Source organism: Spea bombifrons, chromosome 4, assembly GCF_027358695.1.
Source record: "Spea bombifrons isolate aSpeBom1 chromosome 4, aSpeBom1.2.pri, whole genome shotgun sequence".
NCBI lineage: Eukaryota > Metazoa > Chordata > Amphibia > Anura > Pelobatidae > Spea > Spea bombifrons.
The window spans coordinates 61625494-61643610 of NC_071090.1; the positions used below are offsets into that span (position 1 = coordinate 61625494).

The 18117-nt window shown below is 35.6% G+C and overlaps 1 protein-coding gene across 1 annotated transcript in view; it reads left to right on the forward strand.

Moving 5' to 3' along the window:
- Window positions 1–18117, forward strand: part of RELN (reelin) — a 147038-nt gene that overhangs the window by 100514 nt on the left and 28407 nt on the right. Inside the window, exons 26-42 of the mRNA XM_053464229.1 lie at window positions 8–179; window positions 400–600; window positions 2652–2887; window positions 4659–4816; window positions 7319–7526; window positions 8404–8480; window positions 10425–10583; window positions 10942–11130; window positions 12183–12456; window positions 12920–13060; window positions 14207–14384; window positions 14633–14717; window positions 15156–15338; window positions 15528–15699; window positions 15850–15952; window positions 16534–16760; window positions 17639–17859. Of these exons, the coding sequence (XP_053320204.1) occupies window positions 8–179; window positions 400–600; window positions 2652–2887; window positions 4659–4816; window positions 7319–7526; window positions 8404–8480; window positions 10425–10583; window positions 10942–11130; window positions 12183–12456; window positions 12920–13060; window positions 14207–14384; window positions 14633–14717; window positions 15156–15338; window positions 15528–15699; window positions 15850–15952; window positions 16534–16760; window positions 17639–17859 (2984 nt within the window). The remainder of the gene's footprint in view (window positions 1–7; window positions 180–399; window positions 601–2651; window positions 2888–4658; window positions 4817–7318; window positions 7527–8403; window positions 8481–10424; window positions 10584–10941; window positions 11131–12182; window positions 12457–12919; window positions 13061–14206; window positions 14385–14632; window positions 14718–15155; window positions 15339–15527; window positions 15700–15849; window positions 15953–16533; window positions 16761–17638; window positions 17860–18117) is intronic.

Consider the following 18117-nt stretch of genomic DNA (forward strand, 5'->3'; position numbering starts at 1 on the left):
CCTTCAGGTTTGTGTATCTTGAACTACCCAATGCTGCAAGGACACCGTGCACAAGGTTCCGCTGGTGGCAGCCAGTGTTCTCAGGGGAAGGTTATGATCAGTGGGCTGTTGATGATGTCATCATTTTATCAGAAAACCAAAAGCAGGTTATACCTGTTACCTACCCAACACTGCCACAGGTAACGCTTAAGAGAAATCTGTTGGTATTGTATCTACAGATAACATGTTTTAGTATAGTTACTGACATGCATTTATCCTTCATATAAATAAGAAAGTAATGTGTCTTCACTTGTCTTCTGGGTGCAATGATTTTTGTCTTAACTGCTGTTTACCAAGTCATCTGGTGATATAACTTTTTATGAAGGATTGAGTTTCACAAAGATGTTTACTTCCTTACAGAACTTCTATGAGAAACCTGCTTTTGACTATCCAATGAACCAGTTGAGTGTGTGGCTAATGCTGGCTAACGAAGGGATGATTAAAAATGAAAGTTTCTGCACTCTTACTCCATCTGCCATGATATTTGGAAAATCAGATGGGGATCGCTTTGCAGTGACCCGGGACCTCATCTTAAAGCCTGGATATGTTTTGCAGTTCAAGGTACACTTTCTGTGGTGGTATGCATGTGATGCACATGGGCCATAATGGAAAAGGGGGACCTAAGCTTACAAACATCGAGTGATAGACCAAAATCAGGTGAACAGGATATTGTTTATAGAAATCAGTGCTAGTAATATGTAACAATGGTTTATAATTGTTTCAGTAAGTATGTACTTATTTATTTTGTCTTTGATCTCTTTGCTAGAACCACACTTCAATGTGACTCTAAAATGTTGCCTTATTTGGTTTGACAAGCTGTTGTTTCTCAACCCTGATCAAATTTTCATTTAGTTTATAATGAATTCCCATTTGTGAATTTCCGAGGGTAGACGGCAATGTAAATTTAATGAGATAGTCACCACTACATGGCCCTTACATAATTGGTGAATACAAATGATGAATAATTTACATGTGGAATTATTAAAGAGATCAGATGTTTACAGAGAAGTCTTCAAAGATGATTTCCACAGTTCTAAATATAGGACATTACCTGGAAATAATCAGTAATGTTTAGTATCCACACAGTGTACAAATCTTTTGCTATATCGAGCTATAATAACGGGTATGGAGGACTCCTAACTGCCAACACACGGGAATTATAGTTCTTCAACTGCCACATTAGCCCGCTATTGTGCTAGAAAGCTCTGAAAACATCAATTTTGACAGCAGCGTTCATAGAGAACTTGCAAGCTAACATTTTCCATGTAAAGTTCAGTTAACTAAGTGCTATAACTATGCGAATTATAACCCTGCAAATGACCGGGGATTAGATGAGAAAATACCTAGGAATTGAATGCAAACCTGTGCCTTGGTTTGCAGGAATCTGATATTATTTGAAGTTAAGTTGAAGGGTAAATTATAAAAATTACCTGTGAGAACACTGAGATATAACAAAGTCTCCATAAACCGGTAAAACAGATGATGGGCAAGCTAAAGCGGCCAAGAGCATTGAGGAACCCATTTTACCTGTAATAAAGCCCCTAATCAGAACTATACAAAGGGTTAACATGCTAATCGGTGCTCACGATCCCAAAGTGTTACAAAAAATATTTGTCACCGTCATCAACACCTTTCGCATTGACGCATTTCTGTGCGTAACTTGTGACATCGCAGGGATGTGTATAAGTACCAAAGTGCTTTATCATCATGGATCAACATTTTAATCCTTAACGGAAGCAGATCCATCGTTAGAAAATGGGTCAAACATGATCAGAGGCAGGACAGTGGGTGCTTTGGAGCTGAACACTAGGTGTCTTCCTTAAAATAAGTTTTTTTTCTGTGACTATGCAAAATATGTATATTTCATAACTGCTGTTGGCAGCATTCTGAATCGTGTGACTAATGGGAATAATGCTGACTGACAGTAGTTCAATGATTCAGTACTGATATTTCCTGTTATTAGGAATCTTCTATTAACCCGAAGAATGAGACTAACCACGTTTTAGTTGTTTTGTATCTCATATTTTGGCAGTGTTTAAGGGAAAATTATTTTGGAACATTTTTACAGTATAATTTTTAAATACAGAATTAGCACATTCACATGGAAACATTGCTTTGCTTTGATCTTAAAATGTAATCGATTCAGTCATACATGTGTAAAAATTATATCAAAATATATATTTGTGTTTATATGTTCTACTTCAAGCTTTATGAACAATTTTGAAGTTTTGTTTTTTGCCTTCTGTTTGCACAGTATGTATGTTAACAGTTAATATTTTGTTTTCAATCAAGTCTCATCTATATGAATATATCATACACATACATTGCCAAGGCAATATATAAAAGTGTTTCATAATCACATTCCTCACTAAACACGTTAATGTATATAGTGTTTACAATTTACTAACAGTTAAAAACATGATAAACGTCATCTAATAGAACTACCAAGTTGTTAGATTGGTATATTCTGGGGTTCAAGGATCTGGTTGCTTCTCTATTTGTGCGTGTATGTATGTATGTGTGTATGTATGTATGTATGCTGTATATCATACAATTTTTATATAGCATGTAGACATCACAAAGTTGACTGGTCCTGTGTTTGTTTGATTCAGCTGATTGTAGGTTGCACCAATGTGTTCAGCAATACAACCCCAGTCCTCCTGCAGTACTCGCATGATGCCGGCTTGTCTTGGTCCTTGGTGAGCGGTGGTTGCTCTCCTGCATCACAGGCCATCAAAGACTATGAAGGAGGTGCTGGGGAGCTATGTGAGCCCACCACTTACTACATCGGAGACTATGAAGACTGGACAAGAATAACCATTGTCATTCCAAGATCATTGGCTTCTAGGTAGGGCGTTATTATTATTAATTCTCTAATGAGATATTGCTGTATATCTTTTAACAGATTGAGTAGTTCAAACTGTAAATGACAGTAATTAGAATGAAAATTATTTCAACCAGTGGAGGTAACTATGTGAGGAAGCACAATGCTAATAAAGTTAGTGTAAAACTGCAAAGTACGATATTTAGGTGTAGGGTACTATAGACTCAAAATTGAACATTGCCTACATGGCTACTTTCATACACGTGAATATAAATTTACTTAACAATGGGGAGTGTCTCCAGTAAAGAATGATGCCTCACAGCTTTTCTTTGAGTAAATTGAAGTGAAATGAACAGGAATCTAATATGGCTGCTTGCTACCAATGTAACCAGTGATGCCAACCAAACAATTAGATCCATTTTGCATGCAGTAAAATGCATTGGAATCCATGGAAATGGACTCTAACGTTAAAAAATAAATAAAAATAAAATTTTGGGGACATAGAATAAAGACAATATTTAACTGGTAAACCAACTGTTTGAAAAAGCCTTTGTGAGAGCCACAGATATATATATATATATATATATATATATATATATATATATATATATTAAAATGTCTGCAGCTTGACAAAATATATTTACAGCATAGAATGTCCACTCTTAAAAGTCAGACTGATAAAAGAAGGCAGCGTAATCATGTATGACCAAAATCTTTGGTTAACATATTTTTATCGGTTATGATAGACAGGGTTTGTTGAGACTGAAATATCCACTTTTTTGGCACGACAATGGACCAGACGGTGAGAAGCTCCAGCACAGCAAGGACATCTGTCTAACAGTTTTCCCTCTTTCCAGGGAAAGGAAAGCAAATGATTGACTTGTTTGTACCTTTTGTAACAGAATACTATCACGTCTCTAGAGCGTCAGCAGCTTGTTTCTGGAGCGGTTCTGTGAAAGTCACAGCGGCAGTTAACAACTAAATGTGGCAGAAGACTGTATACATAAACCGAGACTGCTAAAAATGCCATAAAATATATTGTATTACTAACGGAAAAACACAAGTGACAGTAACTACCAAGAACAAGTTCAAGCTGTGGCTGTATAAATAATCAAACTCCAACACCAGTCTCCACGTGGAAACCCAAATGAAAACTGGTTCAATTTAACAAACTCAATGTATAAACTATTATTATAAGTCACCTGGCATAGAAACACCAGTTTCATAGTGAGCGCCAGAACATTCTGAAGCAATGCAAACCCCTGATGGGTTTTGTATGTCAAGTACTCTGTCAAAGGCTTTAACTGTATAATATTTTATGTTAAGTTGGGGTTTGATCTACATTTTAGGCACTCCGAGGCATCTAAAATTATTGGAGCCCTGTATCCCGAAAAATGTAAAGGTTTTCTAAACAGGTCTTTAAAAAATGTTTAAAACATAGAATGCCGTTCATATATGAGTTGAACAAAGGCAAGCATGGGCAGGACAAGTGAGTAGTGTTTACATTAAAAGAAAAGCCTGATTTTGGAGACAGTAACCATGAAGAAACCATGAAGAAACAGTTATGTAGGAATACGCTCATCAGCAACCATTATAGGAAACCTCTAGAGGATATAATGAAACTAAATCCTAAAACTTTTAGTATGATAGTGTGTGTTGGACAGGGTATGCCCTTAAACTAGTCAGTTACATATAACAAAGAAAGTTATTTGTGCATTAGGTTTTGTAATGCGTTAGTTACATGTATGATCCATGGTTTATTCTAAAAAAAAAACAAAATAACATTTTATTGCAGTAAGACAAGATTCCGCTGGATACAGGAGACTAACGCTCATAAAAATGTTCCTGCTTTTGGCCTTGATGGAGTCTATATATCAGAACCGTGTCCCAGCTACTGTAACGGCCATGGTGATTGTGTTTCTGGAGTTTGCTTTTGTGATCGGGGATATACAGGTAAATACAGGTTTCCCTTTAGATGAGTCCTACATCAATAGAACCTAGATCAATAATTGTATGTTCCATTATGGTAGCACTGCTTTTCCACTTCCTTTACTGAAAAAGTATAACTCTATAGTGTCTAGGGGATTTTGGTGATTGTTAAAATAAATTTGAGAGTTAACAATGCAATAAAAAGGCCACCTCAAAACGAATTGCATGATAAGCAGAGTTGGCTCTTTGTAATGAGATGAAATGTTTCCATCTAATGAACCCCAATATATGTAAAATTTAGACCAGTAGATCCCTGCTCTCAGGTTTTCGAGATCTCTTCTCATGGACACAAATCGTTCTTTCGTCATATGTCTCCTTAAGGCTCACTCATTCACTGTTTGGGGGATGTTGGATAAGGAACTCTGGAAAAAACGGATTGTCCCCACCCATGTGGTGCCCCAGGCAAGATTTTCCTTCGTCGGCCTAGACAGGCACATGCCATATCTTTTGTATATATTTAAATTGTCGATATAGACAAAGAGCTCTCATTCACATCTATGTCACGCATTGTGGAGGCTTCTTCTGCACCTCTGTCAGATACCAGACCAACTACTATGCATTGGGGGCTTTTTTGGGTGACTGTGGGTGTCTTCCTGGTTGGCAGCTGCCTATCTCACTTGGCACTAAGATTGGCACTGCTGACCACTATTGGAGCGGTACGGATTGCAAGAACCAGCTAGATTTTGAAAACAGAGTAGGCTGTAGAGGATGAGGGTAGGGTTTAAAATGGCAATGGGCATGGTATCCATTACAATATTTTTATTGATAGTTTGGGATAACTAAAATGTATGCCTGTTGTAAATAATTATTGATGTAGTTTATACTAAATAATATAATCTGGATTTATGTATGTTACTTATAGATATGCCGGTCTATAAGCTTGTGATTGGCAAACATTTTCCCACATCAAAGTCAGGGCTATTTAAACAACTAATACCTTAATACTTTACAATTCCACTACCTTTTTGTTGCAATTTTCATGATGTTGGGTTAGATAATTAGAAATGTAATTAAAAAGAATTCATCAAGGTGAGCAATGTATATACTTAGAAATGTTGATGCTTCTTCAAAAGGATTTAGAGACCTACATAGGGATGGACTCTTGGGAAGTCACGTGACCAGAGCTGAACATATGTTACAACATTACAGTTTTTTTATATTGTTTTTCCTTAAACCAACATCCATGTATAATTCATTATTTATGCTTTACTTTGAAATCATCTATAGCTGAATAATAAGCAGTGTATAAATTTGTGGGTTTTTTTTATCTGTGTAAAAACAACAATGCGCTATACATTTCCTTAGTGATTTAGATTAGGAGCAGAAGTTAATCAATGCTTCATTATAATCAGTAAATATAACAAGTTAATCTGTGTCCCTGATGTCAGTATTAACGCGCCTGCTATTTGGGACAAAGACTTTGCGTGTGTGCTAGAAAAAAAATAATTATTACATTAAAACATCTTAAAGGGAATTTATTTATTTTGCATTTGTTCTGAATGGTTTTGATTGCTCCAAGATATAAAATTGAAAATTCACATTCATACACACGCAGATTTCTTGGTTGTATATCCCGGGACACATATTAACTCATTGATATGTTAATGCAAATTGATATATCACATAACACATATGTTTATGATGCTTATAGACATTTACCTACCAATCATTTAATCAATTAACACGTTGCTATTGTTATAATTTATTGATTTATATAGCTCCATCGTATTTGAAGCACTGTACAGTGGGCAAGCATGGCATAATACGTAGTATATCACATAACAATTTGAATATGGAGAAACAAAAGTTTAGAAGGTTCATTAGAAGGAATGAGGAAAAGTATGCATTGCACAGCACTAAGGAATATGATAGAAATAATAATAAATATGAATATTTAGAACATTAATGTCACCTGTAAATATATGTTTTATAACATGTATTATGATGAATACAAGCAGTTATACTTTGGTACAATGGAGGGAATTTATTTCTGATGTTTATCCCCAACTTGACAACATTATGTTTTGGACTGTTATACAGACATGCTTAATAGGTAGATACACGAGTTGTGAAGCTCAAAGAAGACCACGTGATCATACATATACGTATCTTAGCAGAGAGGTGAATGTCATAAGATTTGCTTTATAATGCACCATACACAATAAAAAAATGCAACACTTTAACACTACAGTACAGAATATATTGTTTCGGAACATAACCATAGCTCCTTAACTAGGGGGATCTCCCAGTATTCTGTTTGTATCATAGTGTATAAAATGACAACATATACTCAATAAGTCATTTGTCATATGTCATTGAATGTCAGCCAAATTTCATCTATGTTGTAATCTAAATGTGAAGATAACCATCTAGGTTAGTGTTCAAAGAATGTTCTACACTTGGCTTGTCATCCTGTCATGATGTTCCTGTAGCACATTCAGAGATTTCTTTATATTTCTGTTTTAGCTGAACATGGAACATGCATCTCAAACAGGCCTAACCCAAGTGAAATGTTTGACAGATTTGAAGGCAAACTTAACCACCTGTGGTATAAAATCTCTGGAGGTCAGGTGGGGGCTGGCTGCGGAGTGTTGAGCGATGGCAAATATCTTTATTTTAATGGGCCTGGAAAAAGAGAGGCAAGGACGGCCGCTTTGGACACAACTAATACCAGGTGAATGCAGTGTGGCACGTTAAAACAAATGTTTGGAACAAAAGAAAGTTATTGTTACTGTCTGTGCTAGTAGCCAATTTCTATGCCATTGCATGTTTAGAATAAAAGATGCTCTTTATGGAAACAAGTTCAGAAAAACTTCGAAAACATTTACAGAACAAAAGCTGTCAGTAGAGTTGTGGATTTTTCCTGTTTGCCCAGAATTTAGTTTCCATTCACAAGGTCAATAAAAGTTTTATTAGCACATGAAAGTCCATCCCTCTGTCTCTGGAAATGAATCAGACAACATTATAGTGTCTTTTGGTTATTTTTGAAATTTTCATGTGCCTAGCTAGAAAAAAAATGTAAACAATTAATGTAAGCCTTAAACATAATCTCTTGCCTTAGGTATGTTATTATAGGTAAACACAGTTTACAATTGGGGAGGGATACTTCAAGATACAGTAAACCAGCTGCTAGCACATGAAAAGAAAAAAAAAGAAAATTGTTAATTTCTAAAACCTATTAACAGTCCTTCTTTTATATTACTATGTAATTGAAATGGAAATATATTTAATTAACTCTATGTGTGCATGTATATGTAAAGTGTTAAGCTGACAAATAGCCTTTAAAGGGAGACTACTAAACCATGATATTTAAATCAAGTGTTTCATCTAAGGTGTGAGACTTTGGTAGAACTTATATCTATAAGTGCCATCTGCCTGAACGGTCTAGCCTAACTAATTGCCCAGTGGCTTTACAATAGAAACTACTATAGGCATTTGCGTTTAAAATAGCACTTAAAGTCTTAAAGGATTTCTTTCTTGTTGTGTTCATTTTTTTTATATGTTGTATTTTATATAGTTATTCATTTGAATATGGCTGTTTTTCTTAACAGACTGGTCCAGTTTTACATACAAATTGGAAGTAAAAATGGTGGCTCTTCTTGTCTCAAGCCAAGTGAAAGAAATGAAGGTATAGCGCATGCCATTTGCTATGGCTGTTTTTATGATCTAGTTGTTAAGTATAAATACTAAATACATTCTAATTATACTTATTTTTACACACCTTATTTAGCAGTGCTAACAGTGCTTATTTAATTTATTTTTTTCAATGTAATTGCATTTAATGTGTGTATTTAAATATACATCATTGGAATTATACATAAGACTTTGAAAATACTTCATAAAATCTCAGAGAAATACAAAAAAATATAATGAATAAAAATTTATTTCCTGATTTCATAAGGTACTGAATACGGTTTCATTTGTTGTTTTTTTGTACTTTTTTAATTGCTCTTGTTATGGTTCCCTCTTCTTTCTTCCATCAAGAGCTTTCTCCAAAAACTGTCCATAAGTTGGTTAATAATTCTAGTTTCCTGGATGTGTTGTCCTTGTCTTAGACCCCCTTTGTCTTAATTTCCTCTATATCACTTGTTCCATGTTGGTTTCAGTTAAGACCACACAAATTGTCGACCTTTCTCTCATCTTGTTCCTCTTTGCTTTCTTGGGCAATGCCACATCCCTTGTTTTTCCCAGAAACACATCCTTTGGTTTAAACCATGACTACACCTTTTTATATCATAATACATCTTGTCCCGTATGTGACCATGAGATTTTTTCAGTGAAAAAGTAAATAGAGGTGTTTCTATTTCTGTGTATCCGGCTTGCTAATTAGATGTACGGTGCCTACATAATTTAGTAAAGCCCAAGGGTCACCAAACCTACATGTATATTGACAAATGAGTGCAATATATTTTTGATTTATATTGTTCATTAGCCAAGGATAATAATGTATTATTAACAACTTCAAAACAAGTGACTTTCACCCCTAACTGTGGATAATGTATTGCATGTCAATGCATTCTATTCAGTAACTAATTACTTTTACTTTGTAGGAGTAAAACTAAAGATCTCAGTTAGTACACAAAAAATTCAGAATTCCAGAATAGTATTTGTGCTTGAAATAGGACACTGCTAATGCATACTGAAGATTGTTATCATTTTAAAATTGACACCATTTCAAGGTTGAATATATATTTATGATATAAATTTTATAATTTTGATTAAATCCTCTTGTGGGGAACATTCCACAAAGCTCTGTTATGGATGTCAGGATTAAGGTTTAGGTTAATTGGTCGAGGAAATGTCCCAAGGAAGATGTGGGTGCCCAAGATGCTGTATAACTAGTGGATATTAGGGCAAAACCACCATTCGAATTTGTGTTTTGCACTTTACAATTAGGCAGTAGCAATGACATTGAGGTTTGGATGTTTATTCGTCCCTCCAAACAGTTCTGGATAAATATTGTGCTTGTCATGGTATATATAATGCCAAGTAATATATCCCAAAATCAATCTTAACATCAAGGAACTCAAGCAAAAACAATCCCACTCTAGCAAGGCACGTCACTCATCCCAAAACTATCTACAGGACACACTTCTGAAATGAACATGCATTTACATTTTTCTAGTTAATCTAAGAATAAATGCATTAGCTTTGTATGATTTTGTTTACTGTTAACTTTCAGGTTAACTTTTCTGTATTATTTATTGTGTAAAATCAGGTGGTTAACTTTCTGGCCGCCCATGATTTACTTGAAACTGAATAAACACATCAATGTAGAATGTTTTCTAAAAAGGTTACAAATGTAGAACACATTTCTTCTTTGCAAACTTTAATAATATCTTTTATAATATAAGGTGCAAATTTACCGCTGTCTGGGTCCATTCTAAGTACTACAGATGTTAAAAAAGGCAAATAATATACAATATACCTGGCCATATTTAATGGATTTCTAAATATTCTGCTACAGCACTGCTGGACATTCTGCGATAGGCTAGCGATAGGCTAGCTTTAATGTGACACATGCAGATTGTATGTGTGTGTGTGTGTCTAATAATGTTTTTCTGAAACTCAGGCATTGTTGTCCAATATACAAATGACAATGGGATCAGTTGGAATCTACTGCGGGAACTGGATTTCATGTCGTATTTAGAGCCACAAATAATTTCTATAGACTTACCCCAAGATGCCAAAACCCCTGCTACTGCATTCCGATGGTGGCAGCCACAGAGAGGTAAGATGAACCCATAAATAAAAAGGAGATCATCGTAACACTATGCGTGTGTTTCCTTTTTAGAATTCTAGGTATTGTTGTTGCGTATATGAACTTGGCAATAGATCTATCTCAGAAAGCCTGAAGAATAAAAGTACTGAAATATTCATGAACATATTGCCCTATAGGAGATGTGCCTCTTGGCAACTGTAAATTGCCATGTCCTGAATGTATTGTTTTATGCGGAGCACAGAATTTATTTGAACAATAATATGCCTGGACCCGCTTACCTTACAAAACTGATGTTCATTTATTTGTAATTTGCATCAATGATTTGACATATCGTGATACTACTCTTTGTTGCCTTTCTTTTTTCTAGGAGAACTGTCGGCACAATGGGCCCTTGATGATGTCCTGATTGGGATGAATGACAGTTCACGTTCTGGATTTCAGGACAAGTTTGACGATTCTGTAGATCTGCAAGCCAACTGGTACAGAATACAGGGTGGTCAGGTAGATGTTGACTGCTTGTCTCGGGATACTGCCCTTGTGTTCAGTGAGAGTACAGGTATGTGTTATAACAACAAATTGATCCAAGCCTGGGATATTGGGATTCAGCCAATGTAAAGAAAGTAGCTATGATAGTTGTTATGATAGGAAAGTGTTAGTTTTTATTTGGTCTAAGAATAGTGAGTTGACTGCTGCCATGGATATGTAAAAATGTGCAACAATTCAGTTGACAGTATTGCGCTAAAAAGTTAAACCATGCCCTATAGCACATTCGTCGCAAGTGTTCTGTTGTTCAGCTTATTTACAGCATGGGTATCAAAAGAGAGGCCCACTGGCATTGGACACAAAAAAGTCAATTGATGTTATTATTTTATTTGAAGTCTAAATAGAGCCCGGGTGCTAGGTGTATATTAGACCTATGCATTGAGCAACATACATCAGGAAACTTGATTTAATTATTAAATATGACATTTTTTATTCATTGGTTTATAAGAACAAAATACTGCCAGGACCTGAATGGGGGAATTAAATCCCAGAACTAATGTGGTTTTAATAGTATACAAAACTTAACTTGTATTTAACTAAAAATAAAATATTGAAGGACAGAAAAACTTCCCCGAGGGATATAAACAAAAAAATGAATAGGTACCTGTATCCTTCCTAGAATGCCTGACTAGGGAAAAATAAGCTGACTAGAGAGGCGGCTCCAGGTTCTTATTGAAGCTACAGCGCATGCAAAGAAGACGATTATTAGATTTTTGATTCTCCCATTTGAGCAGTAATACTTTCAGTAGATTTTTGCTATTTTGCGATGTGTGAGGGAATATCAATTTTAGAAATATCGTACAAATCCACTAACTTATTAGTCATCTTATTTTTCCCTAGTCAGCTATTCTAGGAAGGATACAAGTACCTATTCAGCTTTTAGTTTTCAATATTTTACTTTAAGTTAAATAAAATGTAGGTTCATTCATTCATTTAGACACAGTAAAGGAGTTCAAGAAAGGATATGGATATTATCCAGAAAAAAAGTTAACAAGATTCAAAAAAGACAGATAATTTGTTCTTTTCTATGTTCGCTATCTATGTATCGATGTACTTTTTTTATAGGGAAACCCCGCTATGCTGAGACATGGGACTTTCATGTAATGGCTTCCTCTTCTCTGCAATTTGAGTTGAACATGGGATGCAGTAAGTCATCTAGTGACTCTCACACGGTTCAGCTTCAGTACTCTCTGAATAACGGAAGAGACTGGCAACAAGTTACAGAAGAATGTGTACCACCTAGCATTGGCTGTCTGCACTATACAGAAAGCTCTGTGTACTCACCTGAAAGGTTCCAGAGCTGGAGAAGAATTACTGTCTACCTTCCGCCTTCAACCGTGTAAGTCCTTCTATTTTGCACATTATATTATTTCATTTTGTGAGCCGTGCTCAGGATGATTAAAATGCTTCTCTGGCAAAGATAGAACAAATCATATTTTAACTGTAATAAAAATATGGATGTAGATGTATTAACCCAAGGAAAGGGGAGTCATAATAGTAGAAGAGACCTCTGAGATCTGAAAGCTTATATAACTTTTTCTTTGTTGGTCATTTTTATCTGTCTCCCTAACTTATTGTGTTACTCACCACCATTGTCCACTCTGGTCAACCTATTTCTTTGTTCACTTGCTGCTGGCTTTATCTGCTTACATGATGATGTAATTTACCAAAACAAAATAGGTTTGGACCAGTGGCATGTTTTTTTTAATGTTCTTGACTTTGCAACAAAACATATTTTATAGAGACCAGATAAAACAGTATATGTATTTATTCAGTTTCTATTTATTGTTCATTTGTGGTAGATCCCCAAGGACACGCTTCCGATGGATCCAAAATAATTATGGCCATGGAGGTGATGCCTGGGCCATTGATAATGTTGTACTTTCATCAGGATGTCCTTGGATGTGTTCAGGCCACGGCATATGTGATTCAGGCCGTTGTGTGTGAGTAAAAGAAAATACTTTACTTTTTAACCCAGTTTTCACAGATGCAGTGGCTACAACAACAAGACAAGGTAGCCCTTTCTTCCTTTCTTCATGATGTTATGGAAATGTTAACAAGCTTTCTTAAGCTTAGTAAAATTTTCATAGAGAGAAACATCATTGTTGGTATAAATATAATAGGAGTTAGGAATATAAAGTGATGTGGGCCGTATAGAAAAATCGCGTTATTACTAAAGCTACCAAAATTATCTTATTGATTTAACCATCCTGGTGGTTTCTATGGTGATAAGGCTCCATAATGGTCATATTTAGAGCGTTTCTGTCACAGAGTGGTAAAAGTGGCACAATCATTAAAGCAACTAGTTGTCTTATTGAAGAATACATTTCCATAAGAAATAATAAGTTATGAAAGAATAAGTTTCCAAAAGTGGAATGTGAAAATGTACAAACAGGGTTTTACCAAATATTTATTGTTGTAAAGTAGAATTCAAAAATCTCCTGCCTTTTAAATACAAATACAAGAGAAGATCAGCACCTAATGTTAGCATCAGGTATAGTCTAGAGGTGCAATTCTGATGCATGGCCAGTCTTAGTACTAGGCAGCCAAAGCAACAGGTGGGCTCAGCAACTGTAAAAATGTCCGACATGAACCATGTCCAATCCTATGCCTGATTAAAATGAGTGTGTGTCAGTATACAGGGTTATAAGTGTGTTAGTGTACAGTGTTAGAGAATGGGTATGGGGTATCAGTGTATAGTGTTAAACCGTGTTGGGTGTCAGTGTACAGTGCTAGAGTGAATATGTGTGTGTGATTATACAGTGTTAGATGGGATGGAGTGTCCATGTACAGTGTTAGAATGTGCATGTCAGTATACATTGTTTGAGTGTCAGTGTATGGTGTTAGACTGAATGTATATGTTTGCATATAGTGTTAGTGTATAAGTCAGGAAGGTGGTGCACAGAGTGATATGACAAGAGCAGAGCACTGAGCAGTGAAGAGAAACTAAAATCCTATTAGGTCCAAATATTACTTCATAATCCACTGTGATCTGCAATAGCACTGGTTATATATCATTGCTTCCAACATCTTCCTACCGATTACTAGTGTCACATATGATCACCATATTAAAATGTTGTTTGTTTTAGATGTGATCGGGGCTATGGAGGCCCATATTGCGTCCCTATTGTTCCTTTACCCTCCATTCTGAAAGATGATTTCAATAGTAACCTTCATATTGACCTCTGGCCTGAGGTGTACGGGGCAGAGAGAGGAAACCTGAATGGAGAAACCATGAAATCAGGAACCGTGCTGATCTTTAAAGGGGTATGTTATTGTTAAACTATATAGTGTATACTATGATTGCCGGCTTATGTTGCAAAACGGTAATGCTTCTGTAACCTTGGAAATGTCAAAGTTACTTGTTACATGATGAACATGATAAGCAATGAGGTATTCGTTAGAAAAGTCCAATAAACTGAGTTTATAGCCCAAACCTGATCCCTACACAATGTCAATATAGGATTAAGCTGTTCATATGTAAAATCCTAAAACTGTGTATTCTGTATTTCCAGGAAGGATTACGGATGATTATCTCAAGAGATCTCGACTGTGTGCATGCATTATACATTCAATTCTCATTTAAATTTATTACAAAAGGTAAGTGATGTGTGCTAAAATAATTTGCGTGCAACTGTACGTTCTTAATCATTTCTGTGATTCTTTTTTTCTGCATGTGCAAAATTTCAAGTCAGTTTTGAGAAATTTTTTTTCACAGACTCCCTAACTATTGAAGAAAACGTTCTGAAAGGAGTACCAAGCTGCCCTTGTAGAATACATAGCTAAATCTGAGATGTCTTGGATTTGTAGAAAATATCCCTTTGAAGCAGGATAGTTGATAATTCAGACTAATCCAAACTGAACAATCCACATTTAACATAACATAGAGCTGTTTGATTCTTATGTGTCGAAGTGGTATTAATTATTGTAAAGTAAAATGAATTATGTTAATGCATCATACGATTTTTCAGTGTATAGAATATCTTCCAAATGATGAACTGTTTACTCATTTTTAAAAAATTTGACTTTGTGTTGCAGGCACCCCAGAGAGGTCCCACTCGATTCTCCTCCAGTACTCAGTCAGTGGAGGAATTACATGGCACCTGATGGATGAATTCTATTTTACCCAAACCACAGATGTATTATTTGTCAGTGTTCCTTTGCCACATGCAGCACAAGCCAATGCTACGCGATTCAGACTTTGGCAACCTTACCATAATGGTATATACATTATATACATCTTAAGGCTGATGGGTTTTTTGCATGTAGCAGCTTTGAAGGACGTCCTTATTTTTGGGCACTTATATAAAGCAAGTTTATACAGTGTGTCCTAAAATAAAGATCCTGGCCAGGACAAAATCTGTTTCTTTTATTGTCATTTCTGTTGCAAATATATGCTATCTTCCATAGGTAAAAAAGATGAGATATGGATTATAGAAGACTTTGTCATTGACGGCAATGCCTTTAATGATCCTGCAATCCTTTTGGATACATTTGATCTTGGCCCAAAGGAAGATAACTGGATTTTCTATCCTGGTGGCAATATTGGTCTCTATTGCCCCTACTCTTCAAAGGGAGCACCGTAAGTATTGTTTGCTACTTAATCTTCAAGAAAGGTAGATTTAGGGACTTCTAAAACTGTGTATGCATTAATTTTGATAGATTCATTATATGTTTGTGATCATTTGCTTGTCCTGCTAAATTCATTCAACAACGCTCTATTCATTATCAGGGAGGAAGATTCAGCAATGGTATTTGTTTCAAATGAAGTTGGAGAACATTCCATCACCACAAGGGATCTGTATGTTGATGAGAACACCATTCTCCAGTTTGAGGTTGGATCATTGCATCACTTTCCTATAAGTCTCTGTAACTCATGTGGTTATTATTAATACTAGACTTGTGTATTCGTATTCGGGGGAACATGAAATAGAGGTTACGTTATCATTGTTCAAACCGAATATGGCTTTGTTTAAGAAAATCTCTTATTTAATTCCTTTCTCACAAAGTACCAAATGCATTTTCAGTGCATTCTCCTTGTACTATAAAACATTTTCCTTAGAAATAACCAATCTAATCAAGGAAAATATGAATTGGCCAATATTTTAATTAGTTACATTTATTTTGGTAAGGTCTGAGCAAAGGTAAAAAGAGTGCTGTTACTATTGTTATTTTATACAAGTGGTGCTAGGTGTACTCACAGTACCTGAATGTTTAAGTTAGTATTTTAGCGTGGCCATTTCATAATACGGTGTGAAGGGACAACCTCAGCAAGCCAATCCTCAATGGAGGACTAAGGTGGCTCCGTATAATGCCGAGGTAAAAGTTTCAAATATTTTGAAAGTCATCTCACTGATTATATGTAATCTCAGTGTATGTTCCATTATCTTGAGAGATATTTTATTATGCTGCTCAGATCAATGTAGGGTGCACAACTGACAGCTCTTCTGCTGATCCAGTGAGGCTGGAATTCTCGCGGGATTTTGGTGCTACTTGGCACCTGCTTCTCCCCCTGTGCTACAGCAGCAGTCACATCAGCTCCCTGTGCAACACCGAGCACCATCCCAGTAGCACATATTATGCTGGGACCATGCAAGGATGGAGAAGGGAAGTTATCAGCTTTGGGAAACTCCACCTCTGTGGGTAAGTCAACATACTTTTATCATTTAATCTTTTTTTTTAGCAGCCCCTTGCTCCCAGTAGTTGTTGTGTTTTATAATTGTGTTTGTTTTATTCCTCTTTTCCTCCTGATATTACAGCCAGTAGCAACATAATAAATGTGGCGCTGCTGCAGCGGGAGCATTAGGCACTCGTAATCCTGAGCTAAGGTCATGTAAGCCAGAGTTCTGAGCTTTCAGCCAGGCCACTCACAATATCAAGAGCCCTGCTGTTTCAAAAAGTACAAAAGGATTAGGACTAGAACCTCACTTCTTTTTTTTATGTATACACTGGTAGAATATCAGTTCAAAAACATAGAACAGAATCTGTGGGGAACCTGTCTTTGAGGGAAAAATGGCATGGAAATGGATTCTTGGATGAGAGCGTGTAGAAATTGGTGATATTAAATTCAAGAAATATTACTTACTTAACTATGCATATCACAGGATGGACACTTCCTGCAAGAAAAACCTGTGGTTTACATAATGCATTCATTATAATTTCATCTCAACTCATCTACAATGTGGTATTTGGTAAATAAACACCATAGTCACCATAGTAATTTAACATGAAATGCAGTGGTCTATATTACAAATATCTAATTTTGGCTTCCATTCAGTTTATATATTGTTGATTTATTTTATTCTTTTACATAATACATTAGTGCAGAAATTAATTTTCTAGGGAAAAAACACAGGCTGTTCTTCAAAAGTAAGTTTTTATTGTTTTATGACAACAATGTAAAAACTAACAGAGAAAAAAAGTACTCAAACGTTTTAATATCTGATATACTCTTCTGATTTTACTTAATAGTGATGTCATTCTGAGTTAGTTAAAAGTTTTTCTATTTTTTGTCTTTGCAGTTCTGTTCGATTTAGGTGGTACCAAGGATTTTACCCAACCATGATGCAGCCGGTCACATGGGCCATTGATAATGTATATATTGGGCCCCAGTGCGAAGAGATGTGTAATGGCCATGGAAGTTGTGTCAATGGGACCAAATGTATCTGTGACCCAGGCTATTCCGGTCCAACATGTAAAATCAGCACTAAGAACCCAGACTTTCTAAAGGATGATTTTGAAGGTATGTGTTTTTCTATGAAACAAATGCATCAGAAGTTAATATCGGCTGCTCCAATGGTAACTTAAACAAGATTTCATAAAATGATGTTTGATTACTATGAATTACTTATCTTTTTTCAGAGGTGTTAGTAATGGAGAGACCGCTTTTAAAGTAATTTAAATATGCATGGTCCATATTCTAAGACTTTGTTTATCAATCCATTCTAATCACAGTACTAATATGTCTGCTCCATGGAATAAAACAAAACCTCTTTTGTTA